The following is a 13,287-nucleotide window of genomic DNA, read 5'->3' as shown; positions in this document are numbered from 1 at the left end:
CATATGTGACGATACGAGTATAGAGTTTAGTGTTAGGTGTCAGGCCTCAGCTTTGGAGTTTGTTGTTTTGTATTCTTTGACAGACTCCCCGCTTAGTTGCGTCGCTGGGCGGCGCGCGCCACACTTTCGAAATAGACAATAAAACAGCAAGATGATGTTAATGAAAATCAAGTTACAAAGAGCAGTTCTAACAATTAGGGATAGGTTTTTGGCTTCATAGACAGCGCCTCGGCGCAAATTTGCGTTGTTTTGTATATAGTAAGCACCCCAAGCTACCAAGATGTTTCGTATTAAGTATTTATTTATTGCATATAGATCCTTGGTTTTTATACGTTTTGTTTTCGTTGCAATTTATAGACCTACCGATTATTTGTATAAATAGGTAACCTAAGCTGATACTTAGCCACTAAGTTTAAAGAACATCCACAAACAACAATTAAATTTGCCTTGTCAGGCAAATGATATCAAATCAAAAACAGCTACTGATTTTCATTTATTGTGATTGCACAAATTGTTTTTTAAACTCTAGAAGAACAAATTATTTATGTCAAACACAAAAAGATAAAAATCATGAGAAAATTAGGAAGGGTTGAGAAAAATTATATTTATAAATTGTTATTATTTATTTAGTTGAAACTATTGTAAAATTATAATTGTAAAACAAAAATGAAATCACACTTAGCGAAACCACACGGAGCAAATAAAAAGTAAAAAACAAAAGAAGTCATTGTTTCATGGCTCAATGCACAGCAATACCCCATTGATCCAATCTCTAACGAAATACACCCTTGTATACAAACTGGGAATGTTCGGAGTTCCACACGTGATTCCCACTGAAGTGATTCCCATGACTTGATACTGGCATCCGTCCCCGCAGTGAGGAATCAGCAGAGGACCTCCCGAGTCACCATTGCATGTGTCCTTATGGTCCGGAGATCCAACTCACAGCTGGGACTCCGCCTTATAGCCTTCCGGCAGATCCTCGTTTGCATCCAACGAACTGACACATGAGTTGCCATAGTTTCAAAGGACTATCTTTCTCAGCTCCCTGGACTGATCAATTCCTTCTGACCCCATCCGATGGCCGTGAAGTTGTCAGACATGTCTCCATTACTCAAAGGCAGGCATGCAGGCATCATGTATCGGTTGTATCTTATTTCACCACTCAAACGAACTAGTCCAATATCGTTGTAGAGAGCCGGGTACCTAAAATGCGGATGTGCTTTCGTTTCGAGAACTTCAAAGTCCTCCGGCTGGGCATCGGCCGTGTCGCTTCCGAAAACTAGATCGCCCAGGCGCACTATATTTACTGATCCGTTATCATTAATTAGTCTCATATACGGCTACAGATTATATGTAAGACTGGAAACTCAACTCACACATCTGAGTAAAAGCAGTGAGCAGCCGGTAAAATAACGCGATCATCGAACGAAGATTTAGATATGACTAACATCTGGGCATGCATTTAATTTATATGCAAGTTTGCAACTGCATCTTTAATTATGAAAATCAAAACCGGTCTGAAAAAAATATGAAAATCGTATTTATTGGCTGCCTTCAGTATTTGCCAACTCCCCTTTTATCCAATTGCCGAAATAGTGCACCCTCGTGTACAAACTGGGAATGTCTGGAGTATCACATGCGATTCCCACGGACGTGACACCCATTACTTGGTAACGGCATCCATTTGCGGCATGGGGAATTAGCAGTGGACCACCCGAATCCCCATTACAAGTGTCCTGGTGCCCCGGGGACCCAACGCACAATTGGGTCTCGGCATTGTATCCTTGGGGACACTCCTCGTTCGGATAGGTTGTGTCGCTACAAGACCGATTATAGTTTTGCAACTCCACCTCCCTCAGCTCCTTGGACTGTTCGAATTCGTAGGATTTCTTCTGACCCCATCCGATGGCAGTGAAGGCATCTAGCTGTTCTCCACCACTCAAAGGCAGGCAGGCTGGCATCTTGTAAGGTCCAAAGGTTACCTGTCTGCGCAAACGAACGAGGCCAATATCGTTGTAGAGAATGGGATACCGAAAGTTTGGATGCGCCTTTAGCTCAAGAACTTTAATGTCCTCCGGTTCGGCATCGTCCTTGTCGGTGTCGAAAACTAGTTCTCCGAGTCGCACAATGTTCACAATACCACTGCAAAATATATAATAATGTATTATTATTAATTCGTTATTGTACAAGTTGCACTTACACATCTGAGTAGAAGCAGTGAGCAGCCGTTAAAACCACCTGATTACTTATCAAGGTGCCACCACAAAACCACTTCGTTTGATTCCCACTAGAGCTGTGATGTCCCAGCCGAGCAGCCATGGGAAACTTTTTTGGCGGAGCAGGGGTGCCACCAACTACCAAAGTCCCTGAAGTTGCACCTTAGAAAGGAGTATTATCACTCATACTAGACGATTGCTAGCTATCGAATGTTAGCTCACAAATTTTCACAAGCCCAATGTAGCACATAAAAGTCAGTGACAAAATCCGCGTCGTCATTCTATATTTTCTGCTGTGCAGCTGCTAAACTAACTAACTAAACTAAAATTAATTATTGATTAAGATTTCATGTAAGCGGCTCATCTTATCTATCAAGAAGACGATTAAACCGTGCTGAGACAGTGACTAACATAGTCTATGCATTGTAATGCAAATGTAAATCACATCACCATAGACTCTAGTGTCAAGAGGTATTAGTAGAGAGTGACTCAACGAAGTTCAGTAAAGTTCTGTATTCCGAGTAGAAAGGAGCTGTGCATTTTTGGTTGTACAAAAAGTAAGCATTTGAAATAATTCAGAATAAATGTCAAAAAAAAAAAACTACTTTTCTTTAGCCTAATATTCCGGGTTGAGTTTACAAACCAGCAATGAAGGAACTGAAGTCGAACAACAACCAGCCTCCGCCGCGCAATGAGCCGTCTCTGCAGCCGGTGAATGGCATCGTGCAACCGCCGGTGATTCCGCCGCCGAATCGTCCTGGCCGCCGTACAAACATCCTAGAAGATCTCAAGTCCGTGCTGAATTACTTATGGCGCCATCGCTACTCGTATTACTTTCACCATCCCGTCGATACTGTGAGCCTGTGTGTGCCCGACTACCATACGGTGGTCAAGCGCCCGATGGACTTGAGTACGATCAGGAAGCGACTGCACAACAAATACTACTGGCAGGCGAGCGAGGCTCTGGAGGATTTTAAGCTGATATTCGATAACTGCTTGCTGTACAATTTGGAGGGCTCACCGGTTTGTCAGGCGGGCAAGCTTATGAAGGAGGCCTTCTACATGCGAATGCAGTCCATTGATTTGAGCACGGAGGTGGAACTAGGGCCGAAGTCGGAAAAGCGCAAGAGAAAGGCTACCGAATCATTGGATGCAGCTACGACTCCGTTGCCAGCACCTCGACCTTCTAGTCATTATTCCAGACACTGGGTCTCGAGTAGTTCCTCTTGGCTCTGTCCCCCGCCGATGCCTGGCGGAGTGTCACCATTTCATCCTACATTCCGAAATTTCGTGGGTCCCAGCTTGATTCCATCTTTTATGCCCGATTCTTTAGGGAATCCCTTGACATCTATGCATCCAATGTCATCAATGATGAATCCGATGTTCAATAATAATTGGGAGACAAATGGAGGAATGGATCCACCGCCCTCAGCGCCAATTTCCTATCGTCCCATTGCCTTGCCACCACCCTTGACGTCCAGTCCAATCGAACCCGTGACTTTGCCTTGGCCAACCCCAGCACCAGTTGAAGCTCCAGCTCCATCGCCTCCTCCGGCTCCCAAGCCACCCATTAGCATCTCTTACAAGTCCCTGGACCGATTGATTGAAAAAAGCCACTCAGATCATCTTCTGAAGTCGATGGTAAAGCGAAAGCACAAGCAGGTTACATGGGCTTTTAACCGGGCTGACTACTGGCGTAGGTACTCCCAGAATCCGGACTACGACCACGATCGCGAAGAGAAACTCGATTGGAAGATACTCCGGGAGCGCTTGGACTCTGATAACTTTGAGAGTTTTGATGGATTCGTGAGCTCTGTACGAAAGATGTTCCAGAACGCATTGCGTTGCTTTCCGGAAGATGGATTGGTCAAGGTTTCGGTGAAGAAAACCAATGAGATCTTTGAGAAAAGGCTGCCCAAGTACAGGGAGCTAATTGCAACGGCCAAGGAAAAGGGGCGTCAACTGGTGGCCAGCAGGGAACAAGATTTTCGTGACTCACTAAACATGATCACTGAAAAAGAAAATACTGATAAGATCATAAAAGAATGGGTTCCAAAGCCATTTATTATTAAAACGGAGTCAGTGTATGTGCAAGAACAGCGAGTGTACAATATGGAGCCCCAGGATGTACAAGAATTTTCAACGGAGCCGCTGGATGAACAAGCTTATGACAGCGATTAACGTGTGTTTTCACACGTTTTTCAATTCTAGCACGGAAACCAGTTCTGTAAATGTGTAAATGCAAATTCATAAAGAATTGTTATTAGCATAAAATAAAATCCGACGTTCTCATAGTTTAATTATACTAATAATGCATGTAGAGTTATAGTGTATATTATATATATATTGAAAAGTATGTATGTAAAAGGCAGAAAGAAGTGATTCCGATCAATATCTTGCCAATTTTTATCGGTATACCAAAAACACTGTGGCCACGCCCCTGTTTTACTACAAAACGCCCAATACGGTCACGACCACACATTTAAACTATTTTTAATTGTTTTCTCATTTTATTCCCAAATATCTATCGATATCCCAGAAAAATTATGAAATTTTCCCTATTGCATTACCACTAGCTGAGTAACGGGTATCTTATAGTCGGGGCATTTCTCTTGTTCTTGTATTCCAAATTAAACAGTCAAGCACTAAGGTGCCACCTTTTGGTTGGCATTGCAACTACGCAGAACTAGGGTGACCAGTCGTCTTGCAATCTGGCAGCTCTGTAGCAGAAGTGTTCCAAAGTGTCAAGCTGTCACGTGCTAACCAACACTAAACTGTTGCTTCGCATTAAAAATTTTTGCTAGACTTTACAGGTTCGTGGAAAAGTCCCAGAAAAAAACGCAGTTCCGTCGGAATTAAGGCAGCAACTATGTCGTATCAACTGTACCGCAACACCACGCTCGGCAACACCCTGCAGGAGAGCCTCGACGAGCTAATTCAGGTGAGTTGTGCCCCGCAAAATGGCCACCGTTCGCGCTGGCGAATTAGAACTCATTGTAATTTCGGGCTTCCATATTGCAGTACGGCCAGATCACGCCCGGACTGGCTTTCAAGGTTCTGCTGCAATTCGACAAGAGCATCAACAATGCCCTAAACCAGCGGGTCAAGGCCCGCGTCACCTTCAAGGCTGGAAAACTAAACACTTACCGCTTCTGCGACAATGTCTGGACTCTTATGCTCAACGATGTGGAGTTCCGCGAAGTGCACGAGTTCGTCAAGGTGGACAAGGTCAAGATCGTGGCCTGCGACGGCAAGAGCGGCGAGTTCTGAACACCGCCGACCCGATCTGAACACCCCATGTAACCCCACTAAACACACCATTTCACCCAACAAAATACACCATGTAACCCCACAAAACACACAACAATAACCATTACAAATAGCTGTAAGATTCGTAGGCGATAAGCTGGGTTGGCCAACGAAAACCGACCGTGCGATGCAGCAGGCATTGCAACAAATACACTGTTAATTCACAGTTCAACAAGTCGAGTATGTTTGTTATGTATTCCGGGAAAAAGGGAATTCTTAGAAACATTGGGTATGCAAAAAATTGCGTTACAAAAATGTGTAGGGCACAAAAGGATTCTTTAATGCCGTTACCAAACAGAAGTTATGTATAGATAGAAATGCAAAATATGTGTACGTGTGAAAACATGTCACATCATGGTAATATACATTTATTAATTATTTGCTTATAATTGTAGTTCATTTAGTTTGAGCGCTTAACAGAGCTCTGTAAGCTAATGGTTCGAGACCTCGCTAGATAGCAGTGCAATGCTATTTTGGTATTTTTTAGTCACACTTTTCGGTGTAGCCATTTCGAGTGGGCTCGCTAGCCTCGCGACCTGCAGTCACACTTGCTCCAACGAACAAAAACCACCGCCCGCATAACCACGCATCGTTATTTGTTGTTGTCTACGCCGTTTAATCGCTGACAATTAACAGCAAAACAAAAACAGGAACGGCAGGCACTGCCTTCGCTTTGAGAGAAGCCCGCGAATCGAAACTGCCAGGCGATCGAAGTCGAGGCAATTTTAAATCGAAAACGCGCGCGAGATGCGGAAAAGCGAAACGCCGCGAGCTTTGTTTATGTGTATCGGAAAATAACACAGGAAAATCCCTTAGATTCTGTGTGCGGATGAGCCAGTGCGAAAGCAATATCAATATTATCCCAAGCAGATTGCTGAATAAATCGCATTCGAGAGGTAAAAATGCAAAACGGAGTGTGATTTTCAAGAGTCTAGTGCCTAGTGTGTGGTGCGAAGTGACTAAGCGCCGCAACGAAAGTGGAAAGCGGAAAAGCGGGGTTAGTGGTGGTTGGGGAGGCGAGAAGTGGGCAAGGGAAAAATCTAAAGTGCATTCATATTGCGTGCTAATCTCCGCCGTTTTCCACTGCAGAAACGTGAATATAATTACGGCGAAAGCGGATCAATAAAGTGATTTTTCGTGCAGTCAACGAGAAAAGAAGAAAAAAAAATTGAAAATAAAACCTTGCGTTGGCGTCGCAGCAGCAGAAAAATTCGAAACAAATTCAGCTGCGCCCTGTGAAATATAAATAAATTCCTGTACCGCCTTCCCTTCTTGTTTTTTATGTTTCCAATTGGACTCCTGCTGCGTCTTCATCACTTAAAAAAATACTTCTCGCCTTCTAGGAAGTAAAAGTCGCGTTGAAAAGCTATTAAAATTAATCCATAATATCCATATCGATTATTTAAAGGTTTAACTAAAAGATCGGCAAAATTAATTTCCGTCGCATTAAAATCTTTACATCAAAACTGGATTATAACAGATCCGTTGATATTGGCACTCAGCAGGAAAACAACTCGGGGGTAACCAACAAAATGGTGAAACGGTAAGTAATCGTCCAATAGTCGTAAATGCATTTCAGTTAGACTCTGTTTTATCAGTCAAGCCATGTATTCCCCGATATCAAGCAATGTCGTTAACCCATTTCGACAGACCAATTAGCGTCTATGTTCGTCACAGGCATGGTTCTACAGTCAACGCCCCATAAAGCAGACCCATAAATAAAAACCAGAGTTATTGCTTAGAATGGGTTTTTTGGAAAGTGAAAACAGCTAAATAATAAAGATTACGATTATCTATAAGTTTAAGTACAATTTTCGTAAAATTTATTTGGATTTATTTTCTCTAGTCGAAGTTCCCTGTACTTCGTATTTAGAATAGGGATTTGCGTTGCATTCGCCGCGCCTGTCGGGTCTATTGAACCCCGAAAGTCTGATAAACAATTTCACATTCTCACCGCATCCATATTGCACCAAATTATAACGCAATTTATAATTGTTTTCCTTGTGAGGTTTCTGTTTTTTTTTTCTTTTCGGTTTTGTTAATCGCTACTACGTCGCAATGCAAGATAGCTGTTTCTATTTGTGTGCGCATTTTGTCACTGCCTTGCTTTCATTCCCCCAACTTCATGTTTTCCCACCGAACAGCGGCTCCAACAACAACCTACCCCCAAGCTGGGAAAAACACCCCCTTCATGGTGCATTTCCATCACCCACCACCGCACCACCGAAATCTTCCTGCTTCAGCACTGAGAACTCCAGAACGCAGCGCCGCATAAATTTCGTGTGCGTTTTTCCCCAAACAAAAAGAAATTGTAAAAAATACAACGGATACAGAAGGCGTGTTTTCAAAACCGGATCTTTAGTACCCTTCTATAAAATTAATCATTTGCCTATTAAGAACTGTACGTTGCAGTCGGCAAATTAGTAAGATCATTATAGGGCCTTTTTATACTAACGTTTTATCAGGCCTCTTGAGATTTAACGTATAACAATAAAAAGTGATTGATTTGCATGTATAATCGCTACTTCGATTGATTAAAGTAATTTAATTACTTTTTGAAGTTTAATGTTTTTATCAGTTGTACTTTTCTGTTGGTTGTTTTAAAGAAATAAGGTTTTCGATAAAGTGGGATTGTAATAAATTTAAAAGTTCAAAGCCAAAGCGTTTTTAAAGATATCTGTTTTATGTTTTATAGGATGAGCTTAGCTACAGTCAGTCTCATTACACCCTGTCTATAAAGGGTATGAAAATCTTTAGCCTGCTTAATTCAATTCCTGGGATACCCTTTTTCCAGTTGGGTTAACAGGTGATGACTAGTTACCGATAACTGCTTTCTATTCCCCACCATCAAGTTCAAAGTGTTTAGGGAAATGAAAACTTGAGTGAAAAGCTCTCAATGAAAATAAAAAATAACAAAAAATAGTGTTGCCAACACGGCGACGGAATGGGAATACCCTTCAACTTCAAACTGAAAGGATACAGCGCCATAACATCGTTGAGATGACAGCAAAATAGAAAAGCGGCATTCGGTTTAACGCATGCGCCCTGACGTCACGACTGCAGCGGCAGCAGCAACAGCAACAACCACGAACAACGACGACAACATAATGTCCAAGTGGAGTATGGCTTTGCAATTTGATTTTCTACACGATTTTCAGACTTTTCATCTGCGGGCCCCCAAAATAGCAGCCACCAAAAACATGGCAGCGCCTACATAAATAACTGCATACGTTGCATTCTCTTGCTCGCGCTCTCTTTCTCTCGCTCCCACTTCTTTGGGCTTCTCGCTCTCGCTTGCTTAATTATAGACTTTGTATCTAACAATTTGTATACCCTTACTTGGGCTGCTAAGAAATAATGTTGGTGCTTGTAGTGCTGTATTTAAATTTTTGAAATATTAAGATATTTGTTGTTTTATAAATTACGGTCTAATTTTATCAAATTAACCAATACAAATACTTATATTGGCTTTATATTACTGATAGGGTGCAGAAAATTCGGCTTAGCACTTAACTTCCCCTCTCGTTTTCCATTACTTTGTCGCGTTGTTTTTCGTGTTCTTGTTGCCTTCTCTGTCTTTCGCTGATGTTGTTGTTGTTCTCCAATCAGGTTCTTCTTGGTGCATTTTTTTACAGTTGTTGTTACTCAGTTTTTCTAGATTTTTGGTTTGTTGTTTTCGTTGTCGCGCCCCCTCGGCATCATCATCCCCGCCCCTTGGCTGCTTTTCCAGAATTTTCAGGCCTTTTTCCAACTACACTACCTGCTTGCCCCTTTTATCGATATATTTTATCACAGCGGCAGTGGGTCTTATCGATGCTCTCTCGCTCGCACTCGCAAACTTCCTGCCTTTTACCTGAGTCCGCGACCTGTTCCCCATGTTGTTGTTTTTGTTATTGTTGTTCCTCTGTGGCTGTTCGGGTTCCTTGGTTGTTGTTGTACTTCTTGTTGTGGCTCTGGCGATCGTCGCGCAGGGATTTATGTACAAATCCACACAGCCTTCATGCATATGGCCGTGTCTGTTCTGTTCTGTTTTGTTCGGATCGGTGTTTATTAAATTCCACGATGCGTGCACAGACGCGGGTAGAAGTATAGAGTCAGCTCACAGTTTAATTAAATTATTTATAAAAAAAAAAGTGTGATGTATATTTCCCACGAGTCAACAAATTTCCAGCTATTTAGGTAAAAACAGGATGTAATAATTATGAATTCCGTTGCTTTATTTTGTATTCTCTCTATCATCTTATCATTGCACTATGATTTTTGTTGGTCTACTATCTTGGTCACCGCTGTGCGGTTGCATTTTCAGCTTTCAGTGGCTGCAAGGCGGCCGTTTGCCTTCTGCTTGGAAATTTATTTGTCTGCACGCCGATCCCCATTATGTATGTTCATGGGTGTATGTATGTATGAATGTACATATGGTTTGTATGGAATAAGTCGCTTCCTTGTATTTCTGTCCATCTCTTTCTCTCATTCATCCATCTGTTTGTTCTTTTTTGGCGATTAAAATTAAAATTTAATTCCGTCGTTCTGCAGGCTGTTTTAGTGTGTATGTAGTTGTTGTTGTTGTTGCTTGCTCTTGTCTGGCGGCTGCCATTGCTCCGTTTTTTCATTGAGCTTGGCTTTGTTTTACGGACTTCCTTGTTGTTTTCCCACTCCCCTTTGTAGCCCCCCTCCCCCCAAACTGCAATTTTACTACCGCCTGTTGCTGCTGCGCTTAGCAACATTTTGCTTATGTTGCTCATTTGTTAAGTGCAAATTTATTTATGAAATTACCACTACATACACACACCATTTCTGGCTGATTCATATGCACACACTCTCGTGCAAACATAATTAACTGATATTATTCATGACCATGACTCCAGTGAATAACGCCGGAATTACCCTTTGTGGACAAAGGTTGAGAGATTCTCACTTTGAGGTACAAAAAACCAACTATATAGGCATTTTTGTTTCATTAAAACATTTTAAAGACCTCATTTAACGAACATCCAAAGATATGGCATACTTCACCAGTATGCAAATGTTTTCAAACTGAAATTTTTGTGTGTTTCTAAATCTCACAGCGAGTTGAACCCATTTTTGTTTATCTACTATGTACTTTAAAGCTGAGGAACTAAATATTCTTATCAGTGCGACAGCTAAGCTTATGAAGCTGATAATTTACAACGCCCTTATCATGCAAACGATGAAATGCCAATTTTAGAAAAAGGAATTTCCCTATTTCAATTCAATTAAATGAATGAAATGTGACACAGTTTAATATCAGGGGAGTTCCAAATGTAGCGAAGCTTAAAGTGTCAGTGCTATTTGAATGGGAAATTGTTAGCATCCGCCTCAGAATTTCATGCTCACCTTGACAGTTTTTTAGCTGAAAGCTTAATAAACTGAGATTAACATTTCAGACTGTCTAATGGTTCTATCCCCCCCTTTCACAGTCTTTCTTTTTGGTCGTTCTAGATTTCTAGACTTGCGAGCAAACTCTGTGGCAGTTGAGTTACATTTTAAGTTGGCATTAAACCTGTCTCAGCATTTTCACATTTCTGCTGCTGCATTTTGCATTTGCCATTGCTTATCATTTCACTTTTGTTTTAAATGCAGCGTGCACTGATAAGGAGCTGAAAAATCTCTGATTAGCAGCAGCCACAAAAAGTGAAAAAAAAAAAAAACAGAAAATTAATCAGACAAGTAAATACACGTGACCTGGATCTGGGACGGAAAATCTAAAGAGGGGAACTTAATTAGGACGGTATTTGCTCGTGTGTGTCTGGCTCTGATAAGCTCTCTGGCGGAAAATGTCAAGCGGAAAATGCAAACACAACCAGCAGCAGCCCCATGAGCTGGCCGGATAAACAAACTAAATAAAAATATAAATAAAAATAAAAATAACTTTTCGTACTAATCACGAGTGCGCTGCCGTTGTGGCTCCTACCATTGAATTCCTTCGCATTCGGAGCACAAAGAGCCGGAATCATCGGTATCAACAACCTCGTCGAGGTCCCATCCTCCGTACCAATCCCCGCTACCCCCCTTCCCCACGGCTCTGCCTATATTTGCTGACCGAAAACCGATTCATCTGTAATATTTACTGCTGACCGATCTGAGTTGCAGTACAGTGGCCACTCCCTAAAGCACATGCGGTATAAGATGAATGCATTTCAAAAATAGTTTTGAAAGAGCTTTTCAAAAATAACCAATCAATTTGATTGCTCGTTGCCATCTGTAAGATACAATAGTAAAGAAAATCACAAATTCAACTACATCCTCGATTTAAAGTTTCCAATTCGAGGAAAATCCGCTTTGGTAGATTGGGAAAACGAGCAGATCGAATTTCGATAGCTGGGGGCTCTGGGTTCAAAGTTCATGGCGCTTATCAGTGCGCACATCTCGTTCGGACAGCGCCTGAGATTGGAGCCAAATTGCCGTGGCGTGCATTGGCATTTGAACTCGAAGCGTCAAAAGCACGAACCGTTTGAGATTGCCCAAAATGGGAGGCAAGTTTGATGCTCTCGGGCGGTTGACCCACATAAGGAACCAACCAACCAACCCCCTTGTTCCGGCCCTCTTTTCCTAATGGCCAAGTGAAAGTTTTCTCTCTTACAGCTTGGCTTGGCTTAAGTAATTTACAACAATTTACGACAAATTTGCATTGGAGCTGATGAAATTTTCGGGCTGTGGTGTGAAAAAATATGAAAGTGGAAATGAAAATGAAAATGACAATTGCCCAACGAACGCATTTAACTTTGATTTGCAAGTGGCTGCAGCTGTGCTTAAAGCGAAATGTTTGGGTTATTTTTCAGTATGCAGGTGGGATGGGATCATTTGCACATGCATACTCGTATGATATCGCTTTCCGCAGGTCCAGACAGGATATGCGCCTCGTCGGGCTGCAGCTGCAGTGCAAAAACTTGGTTACATCCTGCGGGGAAAATAAAACAGTGCTTAATAAAAAAAAAAAAACAAAAACAACGGCACAAAAAGTGCCACCATTATCATTGTCGCCTGAAACGATGCAGAGGAAGTCAAGGGTGAACGACCACAGGGACATCCAGTTGACAGACAGACAGGCGAATCGATTAAACTTTTATGCAAGGTGGAATATTCAGAAAGTAGTAAACTTCGTTTAACCGCCTGTAAGTCTGCTAAAAGTGTCCGAAAGCCAACTAAAATAGTGCAGGCTTTTTGAGAAAATATTCTCAAGAGAGAAAATTATTGTTTGCCACTTAAAATGAAACAGTACATGAAGTTGGTGTTATATTGAAATATAGAGTATTAGTATATATTGGTTTTATCCCTTCAATTATTAACTAGCATATGCATAATTAATGTGTCATTAGTAAGCCGAGCTTAGAGCACAAAGCCCAGATTCCTGGCTACTAAGTTGGCTAGAAACTGAATGCTGAATGTGGGCTTAGATCATTGCAGTTGCTGTTTCTGTTCCCGTTTCGGTTGCCTTAGCCATTCGCCAGACGACGACGAGGTTTTTGTATATGATTTGACCTTAATTCCCTGGCACATTGCACTTTAAATGCAGGCCGACTGTAGGAAACTGCTCCTTTAAGCGCATTTTGAACTTTGTTTGCGGCTTTCCTCTTTCCTTCACACGCCAGCCAGTTTGTTTTTTGGTTTTGTCGGGCATTTCCGGTTTTGTGTGCAAAGACGATGAATACGACGAAGATGAGGAGCCTGGCTAAGCTCGTACCGGTGAAAGACGTTGGTGGGCCAGGACCTCAAGTGGACAGGGCGACGGGGAGGTGGG

General features: G+C 42.0%; 4 protein-coding genes and 1 pseudogene across 4 annotated transcripts in view; 3 read left to right on the top strand and 2 right to left on the bottom strand.

Moving 5' to 3' along the window:
* Positions 1–545: 545 nt before the first annotated feature.
* LOC116801770 lies at positions 546–1,341 on the bottom strand (annotated as a pseudogene).
* Positions 1,218–2,519, bottom strand: LOC6607640 (serine protease snake). Its single transcript, XM_002032369.2, has 4 exons — positions 2,442–2,519; positions 2,204–2,381; positions 1,380–2,145; positions 1,218–1,309 (listed from the first exon to the last, which is right to left on the bottom strand). The coding sequence occupies exons 1-3, from the start codon at positions 2,497–2,499 to the stop codon at positions 1,545–1,547; spliced, it is 837 nt and encodes a 278-aa protein (XP_002032405.2). The 5' UTR covers positions 2,500–2,519; the 3' UTR covers positions 1,218–1,309; positions 1,380–1,544.
* Positions 2,520–2,536: 17 nt separating this feature from the next.
* LOC6607639 (bromodomain-containing protein 3) lies at positions 2,537–4,519 on the top strand. The gene is made up of 2 exons (XM_002032368.2): positions 2,537–2,776; positions 2,835–4,519. The coding sequence occupies exon 2, from the start codon at positions 2,868–2,870 to the stop codon at positions 4,398–4,400; it is 1,533 nt and encodes a 510-aa protein (XP_002032404.1). The 5' UTR covers positions 2,537–2,776; positions 2,835–2,867; the 3' UTR covers positions 4,401–4,519.
* A 444-nt stretch (positions 4,520–4,963) lies between these two features.
* Positions 4,964–5,700, top strand: LOC6607638 (transcription initiation factor IIA subunit 2). Its single transcript, XM_002032367.2, has 2 exons — positions 4,964–5,160; positions 5,241–5,700. The coding sequence occupies exons 1-2, from the start codon at positions 5,089–5,091 to the stop codon at positions 5,487–5,489; spliced, it is 321 nt and encodes a 106-aa protein (XP_002032403.1). The 5' UTR covers positions 4,964–5,088; the 3' UTR covers positions 5,490–5,700.
* A 1,236-nt stretch (positions 5,701–6,936) lies between these two features.
* The window catches only part of LOC6607637 (protein pellino), a 29,343-nt gene continuing 22,992 nt past the window's right edge, over positions 6,937–13,287 (top strand). The window contains exon 1 of the mRNA XM_002032366.2: positions 6,937–7,071. Within this exon, the coding sequence (XP_002032402.1) occupies positions 7,061–7,071 (11 nt within the window). The 5' untranslated portion in view covers positions 6,937–7,060. The remainder of the gene's footprint in view (positions 7,072–13,287) is intronic.

This window comes from Drosophila sechellia, chromosome 3R, assembly GCF_004382195.2.
Source record: "Drosophila sechellia strain sech25 chromosome 3R, ASM438219v1, whole genome shotgun sequence".
Taxonomy (NCBI): domain Eukaryota; kingdom Metazoa; phylum Arthropoda; class Insecta; order Diptera; family Drosophilidae; genus Drosophila; species Drosophila sechellia.
This window is presented reverse-complemented; position numbering and strand designations above follow the sequence as displayed.

Excerpts from the sequence above, each read along its gene's own strand:
- LOC6607640 (XM_002032369.2), bottom strand. The coding sequence starts at position 2,499 with ATGACGACGCGGATTTTGTCACTGACTTTTATGTGCTACATTGGGCTT. Across the intron at positions 2,382-2,441 it reads CATTGGGCTTGTGAAAATTT|GTGCAACTTCAGGGACTTTG; the intron begins GTGAGCTAACAT and ends CTCCTTTCTAAG. Across the intron at positions 2,146-2,203 it reads CACTGCTTCTACTCAGATGT|TGGTATTGTGAACATTGTGC; the intron begins GTAAGTGCAACT and ends TATATTTTGCAG.
- LOC6607638 (XM_002032367.2), top strand. The coding sequence starts at position 5,089 with ATGTCGTATCAACTGTACCGCAACACCACGCTCGGCAACACCCTGCAG. Across the intron at positions 5,161-5,240 it reads GCCTCGACGAGCTAATTCAG|TACGGCCAGATCACGCCCGG; the intron begins GTGAGTTGTGCC and ends TCCATATTGCAG.
- LOC6607639 (XM_002032368.2), top strand. The coding sequence starts at position 2,868 with ATGAAGGAACTGAAGTCGAACAACAACCAGCCTCCGCCGCGCAATGAG.